Consider the following 24,129-nt stretch of genomic DNA (forward strand, 5'->3'; position numbering starts at 1 on the left):
TCTGTCTTCCACAATGTGCATCAGAAGAGCCTTGCCAGAATCAGGAAAAGAAGAGGAAGGGAGGAGGTAGCCAGCATATCCAGGTCTTGGACAAAAATACCCTTCACCATCTTGATAGATCCTTGTTCCCCTGAATAAATCATTAGATTCTCAGAGTTCAGAGAAGCATCCCCAAGCTTGGGCAAATAAGAAATAGATAAACAGCTGACATCCTCATCTAAGAGGGTCGCATTTAAGAAACTGTCTTCAGGTGATTCATATGACAACATTCACAGGCCTAGAGTAAGCGTAATGCTATCATGTTCGGTTTGGTTTTCTTCCTCAGTCATTTTCTTTCAATGTTATCCTGCTCATATCACCAACATTTTTCCAAATAACACTAGCTTTTGCTGGATCCACCAAAATGAAGATGATCAAATATTTAAACACTTTCTTGTCAAAAGGAAAGTTAGGTGTATTGAAGTTGATAGTAAACCACTGGAACCAAATTGGTCACTAGGTAAGAGTTATTTCATTATTTTTAAGCATGCTGCAAAGAACATTTTAGTGTATCCTTATTAAATCAGCATCTTCAGAACTTCCTTTGATACAGAATTACACCAGCCTTTAGGATCCCGTTCAATGTTGTCAATAAAAATTCTAAAGCTATCGAGGTGTTCAGATGTGTAATTTTCATACTATGTTGTATTCCTTGGCAGCAATAACTGTAGCAGTTAACTAACTTGGCAGCAGTAAGTGTAATAATTACCCAATGATAATTGCCCAAACTTTATCATATAGGATCCATATAGATTAACTAATCTCCAAGGAATCTACAAAATAACCAGGATTGCTTGGTTTTCTTCCTCAGACTCCTAAAGACCTGTATCTTAAAACATACGTTTGACACAAACTGAATTTATGTGGTTTACTCAAACTTTGAGGTATGATCAACGAAAGTAGTCTCCAATCCCTGCAGTACACAGACACAGTGGACACATAACCATTGCATAATGAGGTATCTGCTTGCAAGTTGAAATATTCAGACCAATATTTGCAAAGTTTTTTGATATCCTGACTGACTATAGTACCGTGCATGTAAATATAAACTGCTAGAGCATTCAATTTGTCAAATAGGGCAAGCTTAAGACTTAAACCACTGTGTTAGGTCTGTACCAGTCACCCCATGGATTTACTTTGTCTCACTCTCATCTAAGCCATTTTATATGGTCAATACTAATTGTCCTTCCTGTCATGAAATGCAGAATTTAATGTTACCGTTTAGGTTGCCATTTGTTTTCTCTCAATACCAATTTTTCCCGAGGCATCTGCATATTAATACTTCTGCCAGAATCATGTGTTTGCAACAGAGCATACATTCCCAGTCAGTGTCAGGTGATGGACCAATTCCCCAACTGGGGAAGTCTAGACCTCATATCCAACAGGACTTTGTTGACTTAGATCTTTCTGCATTTAATTGATATTGTTTTTCCTGAATGCAATGAGGCTCTCCAGTGTCTGGAAAACCTTCAAGCATCTCAGGAAAGCTAGGTATTTGATTTCACAATTGGCCACATGTACCTCCATCATTGACTGAGTTCGTGCCACAAGATAGCAAGCATGTGCCTGCGTAATGAGCACAGTGTCTTCTGCTCAACTGTTTAATGCTGTTCCACCTTATCATTCCTCAGTTTTGGAGAATTACAGCACATCCTTGACAACAATTTGAAATAAATCACACCACAAAGCAAATATACAGACTTAATTTCAATTCTCTACTATTCACCCTAGTACATTCCCTTAGTGCTTGTTGTGTGGATCTCTTTGGTCTAGTCCTCCTAAGCAGTCCTGTAGCTGCCACATGACTGGTAAAGGCTGAGTAGAAAAGTGTGGCACTGGAAAAGCACAGCAGGTCAGGCAGAATCCGTGGAACAAGAGAGTCAATGTTTCAGGCATAAATCTTCCATCAGGAATGTGGACGGTGAAGGGGGATCGGAGATAAATAGGGGAGTGGGGCTTTGGGGGGGGGGGAGGGGGGGGGGGTGGGGTGGGGGGGAGAAGGTAGCTGGAAAGGTGATAGGTGGATGCGGGGGGGGGGGGATAATAATGATAGGTCAGTGGGGAGGTTGGATCGGATAGTTGGGAAGGAAGATGGACAGGTAGGACAGGTCAGGAGGGCACAGGGTGGTGCATGTGTCCCAGAGATGTTCCCACCACCCTGTGGCTGACCACTTCAACTCCCACTCCCACTCCCAAGGACATGCAAGTCCCAGGCCTCCTCCACCACCAAATCAAAGCCACCCACCAAATGAAATTGAACCCATGCTGTTGGCATCACACTGCTCTGCAAACTGACAATTCAGCCAACTGCGCCAAACCTATTCCCAATCATGGCTATAATATTAATACTAACTATCGTCTCCTTCAAGGGTTGTAGATATATAGCTGTGCCTGTTCTGGCCTGTTGTCGCCATTACCTCCTGTTATAGGCTACTTTATCTTGCAACAGACAGGTGGGTGGATTTAAGGGAGCGTACTGCCATGAGTTTGGGTGATGAGTCCAGCTCTGCCTCTGAAAACCTAGGAGTCCTGGCCAGCTGGTCAGTCATCCAGTTTCCTCTTGTTCCTAAGCTATTTCCCAGCCAGTCAAATTAGCTGTCACATAAAGAATATATCTCTCCTTTAAGAGGTGCAGACTGGCTTTAAGCATAGGCTAGATTTGAATCGTATTAGCCTTGGATGAACTTATTGCACCGTATTTTCTCCATGCAGCTAGCAGTGCACTTAGAGCTGGCTTGCACATCACAAGTTTGTGTGTTACCTGCATCACTTTGACTGGATACAAAATAATCAGGCATTGTGAGCCCTGTATCTCAATGAATTTTTAATTAGACTGTGTATGGGTTGCTGCAGGTTAACAGCCAGACCTGTTTCCAGAAGCAAATTCTTTAACCTTTTTAAATCACAGCAAAGCACCGTGGTTGCATCAGTCCAAATGGCGGGTGAGGGGCTGGATAATATGTTCTAGCATTGCTGTGTGTAGGCAATTTTATAAAAATTGTGGTGACATTTTTTATGCCCATTCTTTCCAATACAGATATACATTTATTCAATTATAAAAGTTTATGATTCTGCAAGCTACTAGTGTATTCTTCACTTGAAAGTCTTCCTCACTCATATCTTGCAGATATTCTGCATTGATCTGCCACCTTCAGTGGATCTCACCCACTGTTTGTCATTGTACTGTAAATTCTATTCTTGGTTGAGCATTTAACTGAAGGTGGGTGTTGGCAAAGGTATGGGGCAAGAGGGCAGTAGTGAGACCAGTGAAACAGAGTTAACAGACCAGATATACCCCACCAAGGCCAGTAGTTTGAGTTGGGAAATCAGTTTATTTGCATTCAATTTTAACCATATGTGGGTGGGTGACAAGTGGACTGACTAGAAGATCTCTTGTACATGAATCCAGTTGTTTCAGAGACTGTTAGGCCCTCTAACTCTACTACGTCACCTGCCTTCATACCGTCCATTGCTGCTCCATGCCAATTCATGACCCCCCAAGCCTCTTCATATCCCTACGACTCTTCCATGTGCCTCCATAACCCACATTGGCCTATGTCTCTCCTCATGACCCCTCCGTGCCAACTCATGCCCCCAACATACATTCAATTTCATGCATTCAAGCCAACACAATCTCCTTTAACACCCCACGCCACTTAATGTCACTCATCTAGTACTCATCACAAGCAGACCTCAGAAATCATGTGATGAAAACAAAATAAATTTCTTACAATTAACAAACTTCTCACTCAAACATTAGATAATGAAAAATAAACTTCCATCATGAAAGTCATTCAAAACTTTTAAAATACCCTCAAGAATTCAATAAATTATAAAAAACAAATGCCCATTCATTATTCGTATGAAAGACAGCCAATCCTTGAGCACCCTCTCTAAACGTTTAATCAACTGGTAACTCAGAAGCCCCTGCTTAAATAAGTGTTCCGGTAGTTTTTGAAATGCAGCTAAACATACAAAATGCCTCAGCTGTAAAAACAGCCCTTGGGAAAGAAATCTCAACAAAGAACACTATTAATATTGTGGAATATGTTTTTTTCCTAACCTACACCAAATGGCCTGTCAATTAAAATAATCCAATAGATTTTGTTTCTTTCAACTTCAACTGATAGTTCAGTCTTTTTTTTCTATGTTTAATGGGATGGGGATTTAAAAAAAATTAAGATCATGACATTTAGCTGAAGCGATCTATCCTTCAAAGGTATTTACATCTATTGCATCAAATCATGGAGATACAGCAATCAGAAATAGTAAATTGAAGATACAGGTCAGGCTGGAATACGACAGGGAGCAAGGAATGCCTGTTGGATTAAATTGCATTTATTTCAATGTAAGAGGGCTGACAGGTAAGGCCAATGAACTTAGGTACATGGGACTGTGATTTTATAGCCACTATAGAAACATGGCTAAGACAGCGACAGGATTGGCAGCTTAATGTGCCAAGATACAGGTGCTGTAGGTGGGACATAGACTGAGACTGCCAGAGCATTAAGGGCTTAGATGGGGTGGAATTTGTTAAGGGCATTCAGGAAAGTTATGTCAAGCAGTATATAGACAATCATACTCGGGAAGGGGCAAAACCTGAACTACTCTGAGGAAATAGGGCAGGACAGGTGACAGAGTTGACAATGGGAGAGCACTTTGGGACCAGTGACCATAGTTCTATTCATTTTTAAACAGTTATGGAGAGGGTCTACAGAGGTTCAAGTTCTAAACTGAGGCAAGACAAATTTTGATGGAATTTGAGATGAGCTTGCAGGGATTGATTGCAATAGTTTGTTTGCAGACAAAGGAACCTCTGAAAACTGGGACGCCTTTAAAAGTGAGATAGCTAAAGTTCAAGTTCTGTGTGTTCCTGTGAGGGTGAAGGACAAGATTGGCAGGAATAGGGAACCCTGGATGACAAGAGATATCGAGGCTTTGAGCACAAAAAATGAGGCATGGCTCAGGATACAGGCAGCTAGGATGAAGGGAATCTCTGGAGGTATACAGGCAATACAGGAGTTTACTGAAGAAGGGAATCAGGAGGGCGAAAATCAGGAGGGCATGAGATAGCCTTGATTGAGAAGATTAGGGTGAATCCAAAGAGGTTCTTTCAGTATATTAAAGGAAATAGAATAACTAGAGAGAAAATAGACCCCTCAAAGACAAAAGTGAACATGTACATGTAGAACCATAGGAGATGGGTGAGGTTCTCAATGAATATTTCTCCTCTGAGTTTACCATGGAGAAAGACATAAAGACTTGGGAACTTGGAGAAGGTAGTGGTGATATCTTGGAGACAGTCCAAATCACAGTAGAGGTGGTGTTGGATGTATTAGAATGCATGAAGGTGGATAAATCTCCTGGTCCTGATCAGATATATCCAAGAACTCTGCAAGAAGCTAGAGAAGAAATTGTGGAGGCCCTGGCTGCTAATTTTGCATTATTGCCAACCACAGTTGAGGCCCTGGACGATTGGAGGGTAGCAAATGCTGTGCCATTATTCAAAAAGGGCAGCAAAAGAAAGCTAGGGAAGTATACACCAGTAAGCTTAACGTCTGTGGTGGGTAGGTTACTTGAGAAGATTCTGAGGGATAAGATATACATGTATTTGGAAAGACAGGGTTTGATTTGTAGCAGTTAGAATGAGAGATCATGCCTCACACATTTGTTACAGTTCTTTGACAAAGTGACCCAGGAAGGTTGATGAGACAGGGCAGTAAATGTAGTCTAAATGGACCAGTAAGGCTTTTGATAAGTTTCCACATGGTAGGCTGCTTTGGAAGGTTAGATCGCAAGGGATCCAGGGAAACCTGGCAAATTAGATTAAAAAATTGGTTGATGATAGGAAGAAGAAGGATATTTGTCAGACTGCAGGCTTGTGACGAGTGATGTGCCTCAAGGGACCGTGTTGGGCCCATTTGAGCAAGCCTTTGACTTGCAAATGTAAACTCCCTCTCAGCTGTCTGTGAGAGCATGGAATTCACCATAGACCAAAGCACCATGATCCTCTGCAGTTTAACCAGACAGGGCCTGTCAAAGTATGCGTTTTCAGCTATTTTCAGATGGGTCTCGCGCAAGTGTTGCTGCTCACCCATCTGCTGCTTCTTATTGGCTGAATAGGAAATAACCAAACCCCCAGCATCGGCTTTAGCTGTTTCCAAAAAATGGATGGGCTACTGGCTGAGTCCCTGCCAGGAGCGTGAAGGTGCCTCCAAACATCTACCAACCCCAATTTAGCACACAGATCTTTTAATTGTTTCAATCGCAAAGGAGATATCGGTGGGCTTTTGGGCAATCTGTCTACCATTGGGTCTATTAGACAATTGAAATCCCCTCCTGCGATGATATGTTGAGATGCAAGGTTAACCAGTCTAGAAAGTGCATCTGTCAACAATTTAAGGGGGTGGGCTAGGGGATTGTAAACATTTAAGATCCCGTATTCTTCCCCATGTATCAAAGCTTTAAGGATTACAAATCTCCCATGTGTGTCTTTAATGCACTCTAATAACTTAAATAGGAGATCTTTCAAACTAACATGATCACCCCTCTACTACTCGTATTGAAAGATGAAAAATAAACCCTGTCATACCCATTCTGTTGCAGCTTCAAATGTTCTGCATCATCTTTAAGGCTGGAAAGTGCCGTCTTCCTCTTGATAGGCGAATGCCTCCCCTTAATATTTCAGGTGCACCACTTAAACACAACCTTAGCCATAACTTTCTATAGAACCATCTCGACTCCAGAGAGGAAGAACCCAAACTACAGATCGCTGAGCTTTCATGCAAAAGAATCCACAAAACCCAAGAACTACACAGACTAAAATAACTACAGCCAACAAATCTGCAAAATGTACAAAACTATACACAGCAAAAACAAAAAAAAAAATCAAAGGCACTGGTTGGAGAAATTTACCCCCCTATTCAAAGGCGGTACCTGCACATCCCACAACCCTACTAACCATCCCAACTCCTACCAGCTGGGGTCATGCCACATACACCGACCACCCAGTAGAGAAAAAAAACACCTAAGAGCAAGGTTATTACAATAGACAGGTAAACTAAAAGTAAACATGTCACCCATCCCTCAACATAACTTAGAGATAAAAGATAAATACTCTATCCATCCCGGACATTATTTCACGCAACTTATTACCGGAAAGGAAACTCCACCAAGTCCTTTTTAAAGGAAAGCAAATCTGAGCAGCTCTGCCCTTTACGCTTATTCATCCGTTTTACTTAAGTCAATGTGTCCACAAAATTCTTAGCTTTCTCTGGCAGGTCGAACAAATGTATGAATCCATTATGATTAGTCCAAAGCACCGTTGAACATCTTAAAGAATACTGGATCCCAAGTTCTCTCAATCTCCTTTTGACGCCATTGTAGGACTTGTTTTTCTAGACCACTGCTGCCAAGAAGTCTTGAAAAACATGACCCTGGAGCAGCCACATACCAACGCCCTTCCCTGGATAGGGCATGGGTGCTGATCCACACCTGGCTTTCGTGCCCTGATACAGTGGATTGTTTCAATTGTTATCCTTCCCTTCTCACCCTCCAAACCAAGGAACTCCGGGAACCACTTCTCAAAGAACTCCACCGACTGCTCAGCTGCCGTCTCCTCCGGTAGGCCAACAGCACCCAGGTTCTTTCTTCTTCCCCTGTTTTCAAGATCATCCACCAAATCCAATAGACCACGGATTTGTGTTTCCTGGGCTTCAATCTGGCTCTTGGAGGAGTCAGTCTCTGCCTCTATCCCTGCAGCCTGGCACTCGAGTTCATCGATCCTTTTTCCCAGGTCTTACAGCATAGCAGATACAGGAACCAGTTTCTCTTCAATGTCTTCCTGGATCTGCCTCCCAAGGACCTCGTAAGATTTTGCCAGCTCCACAACCAGGGTCTGGTGAGTGAGCAAACTCGCTTCTTCAGAGGGCTGGGCCGTGGCCCTGGTCCTGGGCGAGCCTTCTCCTTTTCTCAGCATTCTCCAGCTGCAAGGACCAAGGTAAGTCCAGTTTTTCAGGTTTCTAGCTCCTTAACTGTATTTTTACTCACAGCAAAGTGTTTGGGATGGATTCTAGCCCTGTCGGGTCGGTGTTGCAGCGCAGAGCACAACAAATACGATCCTAACAGGGAAGCTGCCATGTTGGATCCCTGTTTTGCAACATTTTAGTTTTGGAACATCGTTTTCTATTACAGTATCTTAACTGCTGCCTTGTAAAATTCTTTTGAAAATGTATCTGTTCTGCAACTACTTGAAATATTTTCAAGGAATAATTTATAATTGAACAAAAATGTTTGGTCCACTTACAGATATTTTTTGTTTTCTGGGCTGTCAATTTTTTTGATCCATTACCTCCATTTTCACAAGTATATTTACTTCATTGCTTTATTTAATTTTCAACTATATTTTGTCTTGGCATTCTCTTTGCACCTATTGTAGTTATTCAAAATCTACTTCTAGCCTTGGCATGTGCCAACTTTGAATTGATTTTCTCTTCATTTGCCTGTGAACAATCTGAAATATCATTTGTCACTGAGTTAGTTGCCACAGACAGCAACCTCCACCTGCAGCATCATTAGGAAATGAATAAGATGGCATATCCAGATACACTGAGATCCCAACAAACAAGCAATATTACCTGGAAGCAATGAACACAATTTCTTGCTGAACATTCAGACATACAGTACAAGCCAATAATAATTGAAGGCACGAGGAAAATTCAAGTGCCTGAAATTAATAATGTTCAGACATCTGAACATTTATAAGCTTTTGCATACACCATTATATAACAATCATCTGGTGCTGTGCTGTAGATGCCACCCTTCAAACAAACAGGAGAGGCTCCATGGCATCCCAAGCACAGAATTCTTCAATATTACAACCCAGAAGTGATTCTGTAAGATAAACAGGCCATCTGTTTATTATTTTCCATTTTTCTCTTTATACATTTGTTGCTCAACTACATATTGTTATAGACAGGAGAGATGATGGGATGGTTCCCCTTTCATCTACCTCTCAATTAATTGTAAAAAAGATGTATTTTAATCTCTTGAATGCTGTGACACTCCAGAACAGACACAAACCATTTTTTAGGAGAAAGTGAGGGATGCAGATGCTGGAGATCAGAGTCGAGAATGTGGTGCTGGAAAAGCACAGCAGGTCAGGCAGCATCCGAGGAGCAGGAGAATCGATGTTTCGGGCATAAGCCCTTCCTATTAATTCTCCTGTTCCTCGGGTGCTGCCTGACCTGCTGTGCTTTTCCAGCACCACACTCTCGACACACAAACCTTTTTTTATCTATTTAAAAATGAGAAAGAAGTGATGGTTGTTCCTCAACACCCAAATGTAATTGCAGCAGCAGCCATTCACACTTTCACAGGGCACAAGCACAAATAAAGGAGTTTATAAAATGGTAGCAAACACTTTGTTTTTTTTAACTATTTAAAAACTTAATATTCTGGTCTTCTGAGATGCAAGATGACATTGCAGCAAGCCAACTGTTTACTAGTTCACTAAAAGAAGTGGAGTTCAGAACATTCTGGGAATTAATTCACTGTGCACTACTTGGTGTACATATAAGAGGTCTGGCTTTACCCCAGTCGAAGTTGTTGTCAAACATTTGTGGGGAAGACTGGACTTTGTTCTGTAAATCAGTAGGTGAAAAAGGCTGACCTCATTCTTCGATGTGCCTTAGGGATTTTGGGCATGGTTCTTTCCTTGCTCAGAGATCCAGCTTTCTCTCTGTTATCATTGTCTCCCCAGCTGACTGACATTTGAGGCTGCTTTCAAAATGTATGTTAACAAACGTTTCTTATCATTTGCTACTTTCTGTATGGTGACTAGTGTATTGGTTGCCACTGACCGTGTAAATGGTCCCCAACAATGTTTGATGCAGTAAAGTTTGAACCACAACCATCGCATGTTCTTGTGATGGAATGGTTTTTCTTCATGCCCATTCTGTGAAGTTTTACTCTGCAGCTACTAAATCTGTATGGTCATTGAGGCATTTTGACAACAGTAGCTATTAAATTCACAGAAGACATCAGTTGCATTTTTAATGTCTTCTCAAAACAAATGTTCTAAAACATTGTTTGCATCTTAATGTATTGACCACACAAACAGGCCAATTCCAGCCTTTGGACCATTTCATGTGTATTCACATACAAGGGGAAGGAGGGGATCACATGGCCTTCTTGACCCCATCTTGTTACAATGCAGATTGCTTCTATTCTCCACGTCTCATGGAAAAATGATGCACTGATACACCAGCATGGCAATAACAATATGCAGGCTTGTAAAAAGAAATTTCATAGAATTGTACAACACAGAAAGCAGACATTCTGCCTGTTCTAGCTTTTTGAAATAGCAAGTCTCTCACCTCTAATATAAACGTAAATATTGCAAATGTTGAAAATCTAGAATAGAAAAAGAAAATTACTTAGCAGATCAGATAGATTCTCTGGAGATAGAGACATTTCAGGTTGATGACTTTTTGGGAAAACATTCTGAAGAAATATCATACAGGTATGTTGAACTGGATAAAAGTGGGATTGGATTGACTTCAGAGACCTTTGAAAATGGGATATGGGATCTGAATATGGAAGTTAACCCTGTTTCAATATGCTTGCGACATTTTCTGGCATTTTTACTGATGGGAAGTATGAATCTCACAGAAGTATAAATCACATAGGCAGGTAACCGGGCTCTGCAGAAACATTTGACATTATGGCTGAGTTAAAACTGGCTGCATTTTCACTTTATTAAAGGCCTAAATCAACAGTCATAATAGAGTCATAGAGACTTACAATATTGCTACAGGCCCTTTGGCACAAACTGGTCCATGCCGACCAACATGTACTTCAACACAAACCCCATTTCCCTGCACTCGGCCCATATCCTTCTAATCCTTTCCTATCCATGAATTTGTACAAATGTTTTTTAAATGTTGTTCATATATCCACCTCAACTACTTCCACTGGCAGTTCATTCCATACGTATACCAGCCTCTGTAAAAAGGTTGCCCCTCTAACCTTAAACTGATGCCCTCTGGTCCTAGATTCCCTAACCCTGGGAAAAAGACTGAGTGCATTCACCCTATCTATGCCTCTTATGATCTTATACACCTCTAAAAGGTGTAGTCTCCTACGCTCTAAAGAAAAAAGTCCTAGCTTGTCCAACCTCTCCCTGTAACTCAGGTCATTGAATCCAGGCAACAGCCTTGTAAGTTTCTTCTGCAGTCTTTCCAGTTTAATAGCCTCGTTCCTATAACAAAGTGAGCATAACCTTACACAATACTCCAAGTGCAGCCTCACCAACGTTCTGTACAACTACAACATAACTTCCCAACTTCAATACTTAGTGCCCTGGCTGATGAAAGCTCGTGTGCCAAAAGCCGCCTTCACTGCCCTGTCTACCTTTGACTCCACTTTCAGAGAACAATGAACTTGAACGCCAAGATTCCTCTGTTCCATTACACTCCTTAAGGCCCTACTATTCACCATGAAACTCATACCTTGATTTGGCTTTCCAAAATGCAACACCTCACATTTATGTATATTTTTTGGCCCACTTCTCTAGTTGATTAAGGTCCTGCTGCAATTTCTAATAACCTTGCTCACTGTCCAAGATACCACCTATTTTAGTGTCATCTGCAAACTTACTAATCATGCCTTGTACATTCTATTCCAAATCATTGATATAAATAACAAACAGCAATGGGCCCAACACGGACCCTTGAGGCACATCACTAGTCACAAGCCTGCAGTCTGACAAATATCCATCAGACGCAAGTGTCCGTGTTTGAGCATGGGGATAAGCTGGGCAAGTACTTAGCATACCTTGCTAGGAAAAGGAGTGCCCCCAAAGCCATTACCTTGATCAGAGAGGACACTGGAAATTTGACCTATGATTCTAAAAGAATGAATGCAGCATTTCGGAAATTGTACTCTGAATTATACTAATCTGAAAGCTGTAAGAGTGGGCAGATTTGGATGGAGTCTTTTTTTAAAGAATTTGGACTTTCCAGGAGTGACCCCTGAACAAGAGTCTCTCCTCAATACCTCATTGTCAGAGCAAGAGGTGCAGGAGGCTGTGAGGCAGCTCCAGAATGGGAAGGTGCCAGGTCCTGACGGGTTCCCCAGTGAGGTCCACAAGGAATTTATAAGTTTATTGCCAGGGGCGATGCTTAGCATGTCTAATGACTCACATAGATGTGGCCTCCTCCCACCATCTCTACGAGAGGTGAACATCTCTCTCATTCTCAAAAATAGGAAAGGCCCGGAGAACTGTGTTTCCTATCGGCCAATTTCACTCTTGAATGTCGATTTCAAAATCCTATCTAAGACTTTTGCATTAAGGCTAGAAACTGTACTGCCCTCCATCATTAAGGAGGACCAGATGGAGTTCATAAAAGGTCGTAAATCGACAGATAATGTCAGGAGATTACTTAACATGATCCAAGCATATCAACAGCGATCGATACAGGGATTGGTGATCTCCTCAGATGTGGAAAAGGCATTTGACAGGGTCTAGTAGCCATATCTTTCTCATACTTTGAAGCGGTTTGGCCTGGGAGAGACTTTCATCAGGAGGGTGGAGGTTTTGTATAATGATCCTCACCAACGGTATATGGTCAAACAATTTTAATATTTGTGGGGGCAGTCAACAGGGCTGTCCCTTGTCACTATTGCTTTTCACATTGGTGATTGAACCACTGACGCAGGCAATATAACCGCTCCAGAAGTGGGGATGAATTCACATTAAAATCGCACTGTATGCGGATGATGTTCTTGTCTTCTTATCATACCCAACAGTCTCAGTGCCACACCTGATACAATGCATCAATCCATTTGGTGGCTTCTTGGATTATAAGATCAATTTTGCAACGTCAGAGGCCATGCCCATGGGTGGATTCCCGAGAGTGCCTGATCCTGAGGGCACATCTTGCTTCTCCTTTAGATGGTCGCAGGAGGGCTGTCTCTACTTTGGATTATTTATTACTCCCGCTTTTGATCAGCTATTTAAAGCCAAGATTGCCCATTTATTCACCAGAATCAAGCAGGACCATTGTAGATGGGAGGTGCTTCTGACCTCTTAGTTAGGTTGGATAGCCCTCATTAAAATAAACATTCTGCCCCACCTATGTATCCTATGTGAATGCTTCCTCTGCTTTTTACTAAGCAAATATTTAGAAGACTGAGCGGTCCCTAACTAAATTGACTAAATTGCAGTTACCTTACAGACTGGGAGGAGTGGGCTTCCCAGATATCAAAATCTATCATTGTTGCTATCTTATGTTAATGACTAGGCCCGGGAGGGACCCTCACTTACTTTGTCTGGACATCTAAGGATTTCAGGCAAGATGCCCCCTTCTTAGCCCGCTGTTCTTAGATAAAATTAGAATAGTTAAGGAATATTGCCATAGCCCAGTAGTCATCAATATTGTGGAAGGCAATTCGTCAGGGTGACGGCAATATTCCCAAAACATCATTTTTGACACCCATAGCTGGTACGCTAGGGATAATGGACTTGGGGTATAAACTATGGGCAGCTAGGGGTGTGTCTTGCCTGAGTGATTTATTCCAAGGGGATATATTAATGTCCTTTGACCAGTTGGCTCGGAAATATGGATTGCCCAGTGGGGACCGCTTTCGTTTCTTTCAAATTAGTAAGTTCATACAAAAAGATTTGAAAGATACTTCTAACTGATCCTTATAGGTCTGACATGGAGAAGAGGATGTTGAGTGCTGAGAGTATATTATCTGTTAGCAACACTTATCATCATTTGGGAGAGGGTCCCTTGGACGAGTCCAAATGGCTGTGAAAGGTATGGGAGAGGGAGCTGGACGTTGAGGTCTCTTCTGAAATATGGCAGGATATCTGGGAAAATGCAAGAAGGAACTCGGTTTGCAACAGGAGCCACGCCTTGCAACTGAAGATTCTCCGCAGGGTCCATTTGGCCCCAGACCGCCTCACTAATTTTAAAGCAGGAGCATCTCCAATGTGTCCTAAATGTAAAGTGAGTATGGCACGCTTACTCATTGCCTTTGGTCCTGCCACAGACTGTGGGCATACTGGGCTGCTCTGGTAGGTGAAATAGAGGAGGCCTTGGGGATGGAGGTGGAGATGGACCCTGTATCTTTTCTTCTTGGCTTTGTTAATTCACTTTCATTAGATGCACATGAAAAAAATACTTTTCAGTATCCACACTTTTTGTGCAAGAAAGAACATTCTATTACGGTGAGTGTCGGGAAATCTCCTGGGGCTGGCAGGCTGGTGTAAGGTAGTCATGGAGTACATCCCCTTGGACTTTCTTATGAGTATAGTGTAACATAAAACTCAGAATTTCTATAAGATGTGATGGCCCTTTTTGGGTACAGATTTGTCGGCTATACTAATAAGAGTCTTTATATAGCCATGGCACTTGTATGTAATGAATCTGGTATCCGGGCAGAGGAACTACAAACATATGAATATGTATAAATGTATGCGCTCGATGATCGAGAGCTATTGCTTTGTTTTCCTGAGCTGTGTTATGGTTATTATCATTATTATTATTGTTAAGATTTTCCTTTTTTAGCTTAGCTATTAGTTATTCGTTATTTATGTAATTTGTGGGTTTGTTTTTTAGCATTAGTTTGAATTGTTTCGTGTTGCAATTATTGTAACATTCAAAAGAAAAAGGCCTTTTTTAATAAAAATATATTTTTAAAATGTTGAAAAAACATAACAACAAAAATAGTGTCATTTGTGATCTCTGACAGATATATTTGAAAAATAATTGTAATGATGCCAAATAAAATAGGTCACAAAATTAGCATTTATTTCCCGTACAAGGCACGAGAACACTGATGCATATTGTGATGTAGTTATGTAACCAGAACAGGCACAGTAACCTTTGTGATACTAGTACCAGTAAATGTTATACTTAAATCAGTAATAGTTCTGTCTGAACATCAAATAATGTTGTGAAATGCTGACAAACAATACAAACAGACATCCAGTACCTGTGATTGTATGTCAAATCAATACCAAATTGCTAAATCCATGGTTACTTGGAGGCAGTTCTGGGCACAACGTGTTACTCACTGGATTCTCTTTTTTTATGCGTGTGTAGAAGCTAGTTTAAGTTGGTATGTTAAGTTTATAATGTAGGCCAGGTCCACCATTTTTTTTCATTGTACACTGACTTTACAAAGTGCTGTACCTTTTACAAGGCTTTAGACATTTACTTAAATGTCTTCTACGAAGAAAGTCTTTGTTTCCACGTATAGTAATTCTAATATAACTGATGTACTGATTAAACTGCATAAAGATAAAATGAATATTATGTTCAGAGTAGGGATATTGCTTTCACTTTGATAGTGGTAGAGAGGTACTGACTTTACAAAATCTCACATAGCAACGGAACTTAGACAAAAGTTTTTTTTTCCTATATATATATACTTGTGATGCGAAAAGGCAGATAAGCAAAGAGGGTGGGCTTGTCTTGTTAGTAAGAAATTACATAAAATCGATAGCACAAGGTGATACAGATTTGGAAGGCATAGAATTCGTGTGGGTAGCAATGAAGAACCGCAAAGAGAAGAAGAACCTGATGGGCGTTAGGAATAGGTCTCCGAGCAGTAGTCAGGATGTGGGGAAGAAAATAAATCAGGAGATAGAAAAGACATGCATGAAATGACCTACTGCAGTAATGGGACTCCAATATGAAGGTGGACTGGGAAAATCAGGTTGATAGTGGACCCCAAGAAAAGGAATTTGTGAAATGTCTGAGACATGGCTTTTTTGGAGCAGCTTGTGGTAAAGCCCACTAGAAAACAGGCAATTCTGATTTTGTGATGTAAAATGAGGCAGACTTGATTAACAAGCTTAAGGTGAAGGAAACCATGGGGGACAATGGCTATGGTGGAATTCACTCTGCAGTGGAAAGGGAGAAGCTGGAATCAGCTGTAATGGAATAACAATTGAGTAAAGGCAACTATAAAGACATGAGGGATGAGCGGGCCAGAGTTTGTTTGGAAAGGGAGCAAGCAAGAAGACAGTGGAGCAGCAATGTCAGAAGCTTCTGATGATTATTCAGGAAGCACAGCAGAAATTCATCCCAAGGAAGAAGAAACATACTAAGGGGAGGACAAGGCAACCATGGCTGACAGAGGAAGTCAGGGATAGCACAAAAGCAAAATTTAGATCAGTGGGAAGTGAAAGGATTGGGAAGCCTTTAAAAACCAGCAGAGGGCAGCACGGTGGCACAGTGGTTAGCACTGCTGCCTCACAGCGCCAGAGACCTGGGTTCAATTCCCGCCTCAGGCGACTCTCTGTGTGGAGTTTGCACATTCTCCCTGTGTCTGCATGGGTTTCCTCCGGGTGCTCCGGTTTCCTCCCACGATCCAAAAGTGTGCAGATTAGGTGAATTGGCCATGGTAAATTGCCCGTAGTGTTAGGTGAAGTGGTAAACGTGGGGGAATGGGTCTGGGTGAGTTGCGCTTCGGCGGGTTGGTATGGACTTGTTGGGCCAAAAGGCCTGTTTCCACACTGTAATCTAATCTAAGACAATAAGCAATAAGGAGGGAAAAGATGAAATATGAGGGTAATCTACCTAGTAATATTAAAGAATATTGCAAACATTTTCTTCTGGTATATAAAAAAAAGAGGCAAGAATGGACATTGTACTGCTGGAAAATAAGTTAGGAGAGGCTGTATAGAACATTGGTTAGGCCACTGTTGGATTATTGCGTGCAATTCTGGTCTCCTTCCTATCGGGAAGATGTTATAAAACTTGAAAGGGTTCAGAAAAGATTTACAAGGGTGAAGGAACTGAATAGGTACTTTACATCAGCTTTCACAGTGGAAATTACCAGTAGCACACCAGAACTTCAAAGGAGTCAGGGGCAGAGGCGAGTGTAGTAGCCATCACAGAGGAGAAGATTCTAGGGAAGCTGTAAGGTCTGAAGGTGGATAATCAACCTACTAGATGGCCTACAGCCCAGAGTTCTGAAGGAGATAGCTGAGGAAATTGTGGAGATGTTGGTAGAGATCCTTCAGGATTCATTATAGTCAGGGAAGATTCCAGAGGACAGGAAAATAAAAAATGAAATACCAATGTTTAAGAAGGAAAGGAGACAGATGACACAAAATTACAGGCCAGTTAATCTGATGTCTGTCTTGAGAGTAAGACTTGAGAGTCCATTATTAAGGATGAGATTGTGGAGTACTTGAAGTGAATGGTAAAATTGGGATGATGGCTTCATTAAGGGGAGGCCATGCCTGACAAATCTTTTTGGATTCTAAGAGGATGAAAAGAGAAAGTTAGATAAAGGAGAGCTCATGATCATTTGGATTTCCCAAAAGGCCTTTGACAGAGACTGCAAAATAAGGTAAGAGCTAACGATATTAGGGGCAGGGTAGTGGCATGAATAGAGGATTGGCTGACTGGAAGAATGATATGGAGGTGCTGGTACTGGACTGGAGTGGACACAGTTAAAAATCACACAACATCAGGTTATCGTCCCACAGGTTTAATTGGAAGTACTAAGACTTATGATCCTGCTCCACAGCTACCTGATGAAGGAGCAGTGCTCCAAAAGCTAGTACTTCCAAATAAACCTGTTGGACTATAACCTGGTGTTGTGTGATTTTTGACTGGAAGAAGGCAGAGAATGGGAATAAAGGAGTCTTTTTGAGGATGGCATCTGGTGACTAGTGGTGTTCTGCAGGGGTCAGTGTTGGGACCACAACTATTTACATTATACATTCACAATCTGGCCAAAGGAACTGAAGGCATTGATGCCAAGTTTGCAGATGCTACAAAAAAATAGGTGGAGGGACCGGTAGTGTTGAGGAAGTGGGAGGCTGCAGAAGGACTTGGACTGACTAGGAGAGTAGGCAAACAAGTGGCAGTTGGAATATGTTGTGAGAAAGTGTAAGGTTATGCAGTTTGATCACAATTCTCTTAAGGTTAACATGCAGATTCAATTGGCAGTTAGGAAGACAAATGCATTGTTAGCATTAATTCGAAGGCAAATAGAATACAAGAGCACAACAGATGGACTGTTGTGGCTCTATAAAGCTCTGGTCAGACCACATTTGGAATTTTGGGCCCCATACCAAAGGAAGGATTTGCTGGTGTTGGAAGGGGGTCTACAGGAAGTTTATAAGAATGATCCCAGATATGACAGGCTCGACATATGAGAAGCGGTTGAGGACTTGTACTTGAAGTGTAGATGGATAAGAGGGAAATCTCAATGAAACTTACAGAATAGGGAGAAGCCTGGATATAATGAATGTGGAGACTATATTTTTTACTATTAAGAGAGGCTAGGACCCAAGGGTGCAGCCTCAGAATGAAAGGATGTTTTATCCCTTCATTCAGCTAGAGGTGGTGAATCTGTGAAATTCACTACTACATAAGGCTGTGGAGGTCAAGTCATTCAGTGCATTTAAGACACAGGTAAATAGGATCTTGATTACTAAGGGGATCAAGGGTTACCAGGAGGAGGCAATAGGCAGAAGAATGAGTTTTAGCAATGATCAAATTGGAGCAAACCTAACAGGCTGAATGGCTTTATATCTTATGGTCTTATGAGACCCTTCTAGCAGCTTTCTTTCTAAAAGTAGATACTTCATTTTATTAAATTCAAGAAAATCCTTGTCTTATTGGCCACTGTAAAGTGAAATAACATTATATCATGCCAATCTGACCTTAAGTGGCATTATAACCATTTTGCCATTTCAGTAGTCCACAAACATGTAAAATTAATGCAACATGTAAGATATTCACGTTAAGATACTTTGCATTCTAGGTCAGTGGCTCAGTGGTTAGCACTGCTGCCTCTTAGCACCAGGGACCCGGGCTCGATACCAGCTGAGGGCGACTGTCTGTGTGGAGTTTGCACATTCACCCCATGTCTTAATGGGTTTCCTTCCAGTGCTCTGGTTTCCTCCTACGGTCCAAAGATGTGCAGGTCAGGTAAATTGGCCATGCTAAATTGCCAGTGTTCAGGGATATGTAGGTTAGGTGCATTAGTTAGGGGAAATGTAGAGTAATAGGGTAGGGGTATCGGTCTGAGTGGGATACTCTGCAGATGGTCAGCGTGGACTTGTTGGGCCAAATGGCCTGTTTCCACACTGTAGGGATTCTACGTATACCAATTGCATCTTATGACCTCAAACAGGCAGGTCATACTATCCAACATTCTATGTTTACCAATAGCCAAACTAATGTATGATAGATCAACGAAAAATAAAACCTAATCATACAACTCACAGCAAATTGATTGTTGTCTAGTATTGTACTATATTCTTCACAAATCAGCCCAGTACAAAGACAAAGAGGTTGTTAAAGAGAAAAAAAATGCAAGATAAAATGTGAAAAAGAGAGAATGGTTTTCACCACGGACAGCAAAAGGAACAAGCCACAAAAAGGATAAGGCTTTGTGTGGAAGAGAGGATACAAGGAAAATGGAGAACACGGATGATGCAGTCAGTTCCTAAAGATATTGAATTCAATATTGACTTTGAGAAGCTGTAAAATGGCTAAGCAGGTGTTGTTCTTCAAACGTGAATGGTGCTTTATTGGAGCAGACCCAGGTCAAAAATGTTAGCTAGAGAATGAGGTGGTTTATTGAAATGGCAAGCAACTAGGAGGTCAGGGTTATTCATATGGACAGAGTGGTGGTGTTCCACAAAAAGATCACCCAGACCGTATTTGTCAATAGAAAGGAGAATATACTTTGAGTTGTGAATACAGTAGACTAGATTGAAAGCAGTGACTTTCCTACGCATCTCATCTACTGTGTCCATTGCTCTCGATGTGGTCTCCTCTACATCAGGGAGACAGGACGGCAACTTGTGGAGCTTTTCAGGGAACATCTCTGGGACACATGCACCCAAGTACCCCACCGCCCTGTGGCCAATCACTTCATCTCCCCTTCCCAGTCTGCCAAGGACATCAACCAACAAATCAAAGCCAACTGACAAATGGAGGAAGAGCACCTTATCTTCCACCTTGGGATCCTTCAACCACATGGCATCAACATCGACTTCACTAGTTTCCAAATCTCCCTTCCCACCCATCTCATCCCAGATCCAACTGTCTAACTTGGCACTGCCCTCTTGAACAGTACTACCTGTCCATCTTCCTTCCCACCTATCCGCTCCACCCTCCCTATTGACCTATCACTATTACCCCCCCCCACATCCACATATCACCTTCCCAGCTACCTTGCCCCCAACCCCACCCCCAGCTCCTCCCCCGCATTTATGTATCTCTCAGCCCCTTTCCCTCCTCCACATTCCTGATAAAGAGCTTATGTCCGAAACGTCGACTCTCCTGACCTGCTGTGCTTTTCCAGTGCCACATGTTTCGACTCTGACTCTCCAGCATCTGCCGTCCTGACGTTCTCCTAGATTGAAAGAAGTGCGAGTGAAACTCTGCTTCACTTGGAAGGTATGTTTGAGGCCTTGGACAGTAAGGAGGGAGACGGTGAAATAGCAAGTGTTACACCTTCTGCAAGTGCACAGGAGTGTGTCATGGAGGAGTGAGGAATGTTAGGAGTGATGGAGGAGTGAACCAGGGTGTTACAGAGGGAACAGTCCCTGCAAAATTCTGATGGTGGAGGGGAGGGGAGGATATAATTAGTGGTGGCATCCTGATGAACAAGGCAGAAATGGCTGAAGATGATCCTTTGAATCTGGAGAATAATGGGTGGACAGTAAGGACAATGGGAACCCTATTGTTGTTCTGGGAAGGAGGGGAAGGGGTGAAGGCTGATGTGCACGAGATGGGTTGGCTGAGGCCTTGTCAACCACAGTGGGATATCCTTGTTAGCTATTCTACTTTCGCTTTTAACATTCTTGCAAGTAATCTGAATACATTGTTGGAAATAATCTTCTGGCATAAATGGAACAAAATGATATTAAATTTGTCAGATTTGCCTTCGTCCCTCTACAGATACCCTGATCATTTTCATAAAAACATCGAGTCATTCTCTTTTCAAGTACAAAACTTTACAAAGTAATTTATTGCCTTCACTATATCTGTTAAAAGTTAAATTTCCTGTACTTGTATCTCCATTGTGGCCCTGTCAACCAAAGTGGGAGATGTTTGTTCACTATCATAACACTTTTGCTCTCAACAAAGAGCTTGCAAGTTACAACTGCTTTTCAAAGAGGATGTTGCCTACGTAGAACATTACAAATTCATTCTCAAATAAACAGCAAATCCCTGGTTTCACGCATCCAATTTGAATTGGGTAGCTCCCATGTTTATAATGTTCTTTTCACAATCTTTGTTGATGATTGCTCTTATTTTTTCTCTGGCCTCCCTTTTATATTTTATACTGGAATGATGCTCACCAATCTCTGATCTCCACAAAACATTACCATAGCCATATAAAATACCTGACTGAAATAATAACTTAAAGAATATGCTGTCAAAAAGGATTGAATAATAATGAATGGATTAATGCTATTCAATAATTACATTTTAGGGCATTTCCAGTACAATCTGTTACAACATTTTTCATGACAAGAAAATTCTGACTAAAACATCAAGGTTTTAGTCATGGTGCCATTAGAAAGCACCATGTTTATCTGTACTGTCAGACTTTACCGTAAACTTGTTAGGTACAGTTGCTTAAAAGAACTTCCTGTATGTGTGGTTGCTAACCAAGGTAGAATTCCAACAAACAATGCATAACTTCCCCAACCAATAAATCGTTAGAGAGCACAACACCACAGAGTTCATATGAATCAGTGTGCTGAATAGAAACCATGATTTCATAAAGGTAAACACACCATTGAGGAAATATTCTTTGTAGTGTCAGTTCTAAAAGCCTACAGAAACAACAGTTACACGAACAATTTTGATAAGAAACTGAATATTCAAACTTCAGCAGCAGTGCACACAGTGTGAATATAACAAAATAGTCCAAGTTCATCCATCTCTATCAAAATATTCTTTTATTCATTTCTACCACATGGGTTGTCTAGTTTCACTTTAAATGTATTGAAGCTATTAAACTCAACTACGACAAGTTAGAACATGTTCCACATTCTAACCTCTGGGTTTCTCACAAATTCCCAATTGATGACTATCTTATGTTTATAGCTCTTATTATTGCCTCTGTCACAAGTGGAAACAGCTTTGCACAACTAAGCTATCAAACCCTTTCATAACTTCAATTCAAACAAAGAACAATCCCTTCGGCCCACCAAGGTTGTGCGGACACATGATGCCTTTGAGTTTTGAGAAGATTTGTAGCTCAGGTTGAGGTTCTGGATGCAAGTTTGTTCACTGAGCTGGAAGATTTGTATTCAAACATTTCACCACCATACTAGGTAACATCATCAGTGAAAACTAAACACAAATAAAAATCGGGCCATACCACTAGTACTGGACCAGAGGCTCATTGTTGATGTTACCTAGTAAGGTGACGAAACATCTGAAAATGAACCTTCCAGCTCAACGAGCAAACTTACATCCATGTGATGCCTATCTAAACTAAAAACTTTTGTCTTTTGCTGTTCATATCCTTCTATTCCCTGCATATTCATTTATCTGTCAAGATGTCTCAAATGATGCTATCATACCTGCCTCCGCCACCTCTTCTGAAAATGAATTCCAGGCACTCAGCATGCTCTGTGTTAAAAATCTGCTTCTCCCATCTCCTTTAAACTTACCACTTTTACCTTAAACCTAGGTCCCCTAGAAATTGACAGGTCTACCTCACGAAAATACTCCAACTATCTATTTATTCAGGCCTCTCATAATTCTGTACACGTCTGTCAGGTCACCACTCATCCTTTCACATTCAAGTGAAACAAATCAGTTCATACAATCTCTCCTCATAATTAATACCCTCCAAACCAGGCAACGTCCTGGTAAACCATTTCTGTATCTCCACATCCTGTTGGTAGTGTGGCGACCATAAGTGTACACAATATCCCAAATGTGGCCTAACTAAGGAACAACATTGGCTATTATCCAGGCCTCTCCTTTGGCTAAAGAAGATCAGAAGATTAAGTCAAATTCGGTCATTCCTCATCCTAATCTTTGCAATAGACAAAAGCCAGTTCAATTTTCTTGACATATTATCTCTCAGTTCAGGTATCATTCTTTCACTAACTATCTTTATTGGACCTTCTCCAGTATCTATACCCTTTCTGTGATGGAAAACTTGATGGTCTGCTGGGGCAATGGTGACTTTACCTATATTGGAGACCTGGACTTTTCCCAGTATTTTAAAGTACAGTCTAGGCAAAACTCTATACTTTAACACAACTTATCTGGTTGCACAAGCTTTAGAACACTAAGTTATTTTTACTCACTTATAACAGTTGAAAGATGAAGGATAGAATCCTACAGAGGTCTGTGTCATGTGGGCCATGATGAGATGCATAGCAGAATTGGATGAGAAGTCTAGTAATGGCCATCTTGCTGTTCAGCGCAACTCACTCTATCTTTTCCAATTTTCCTAAGTGGCGTGGTGACTTTTTCATTAGTCAGTGGTAAGTTGCCAATTATGGGGGATTATTTCTTTTTTTAAGACATTGCCATAGATTTATCAGGACTGCACTCAACGTTGGGGAGAGGTGACTAGTAGTGATTTAATTTGAGAGTAACCATGCCTCAGGCAAGGGGAAAGGTGGAGAAGGAGAGTCCTTCATGGTAGCCTCAGATAATGCGGAAATTGAAGGTATACTGTTGGCATCATTCTGAATTTCAAACCAGCTATTAATCCAACTGAAGTACTTCATCTTCATGTAGTCGTAGAACTGTACAGCACGGAAACAGACCCTTCGCTGCAACTCGTCCATGCTGACCAGATATCCTAAATTAATCTAGTCCCATTTGCCAGCACTTGACTCATATCCCTACAAACCCCTCCCACTCATATACCCATTCAGCTGCCCCCACACCCCCGGCCAAATGCTGCTAATGCACCAGCCTCCACTTCCTTCTCTGGCAGCTCAATCCACACATACACCATCCTCTGTGCGAAAAAGCTCCCCATCCCCCCAGGGCCCATTTAAATCTTTCCCCTCTCACCTTAAACCTATGCCCTCGAAGTTTGGACTCGCCACCCTGAGGA

At 41.5% G+C, this 24,129-nt stretch overlaps 1 protein-coding gene and 1 pseudogene across 20 annotated transcripts in view; both read right to left on the reverse strand.

Annotated features, from left to right (window-relative positions):
• Nucleotides 1-24,129, reverse strand: part of LOC140487080 (guanine nucleotide-binding protein G(I)/G(S)/G(O) subunit gamma-7) — a 323,926-nt gene that overhangs the window by 147,655 nt on the left and 152,142 nt on the right. For 4 of the 20 annotated variants that reach the window (XM_072586533.1, XM_072586597.1, XM_072586618.1 and 1 more), the window contains one exon: nt 20,372-20,439. The exons of 12 other annotated variants lie outside the window; for them this stretch is intronic. In XM_072586533.1, the coding sequence (XP_072442634.1) occupies nt 20,372-20,439 (68 nt within the window). Of the gene's footprint in view, nt 1-10,415; nt 10,453-20,371; nt 20,440-24,129 lie in introns of all 20 variants that reach the window. 4 more of the 20 variants (XM_072586542.1, XM_072586560.1, XM_072586606.1 and 1 more) reach the window with 1 other exon arrangement.
• Nucleotides 558-8,017, reverse strand: LOC140493616 (cysteine protease ATG4A-like; annotated as a pseudogene).

Source organism: Chiloscyllium punctatum, chromosome 2 (assembly GCF_047496795.1).
Source record: "Chiloscyllium punctatum isolate Juve2018m chromosome 2, sChiPun1.3, whole genome shotgun sequence".
NCBI lineage: Eukaryota > Metazoa > Chordata > Chondrichthyes > Orectolobiformes > Hemiscylliidae > Chiloscyllium > Chiloscyllium punctatum.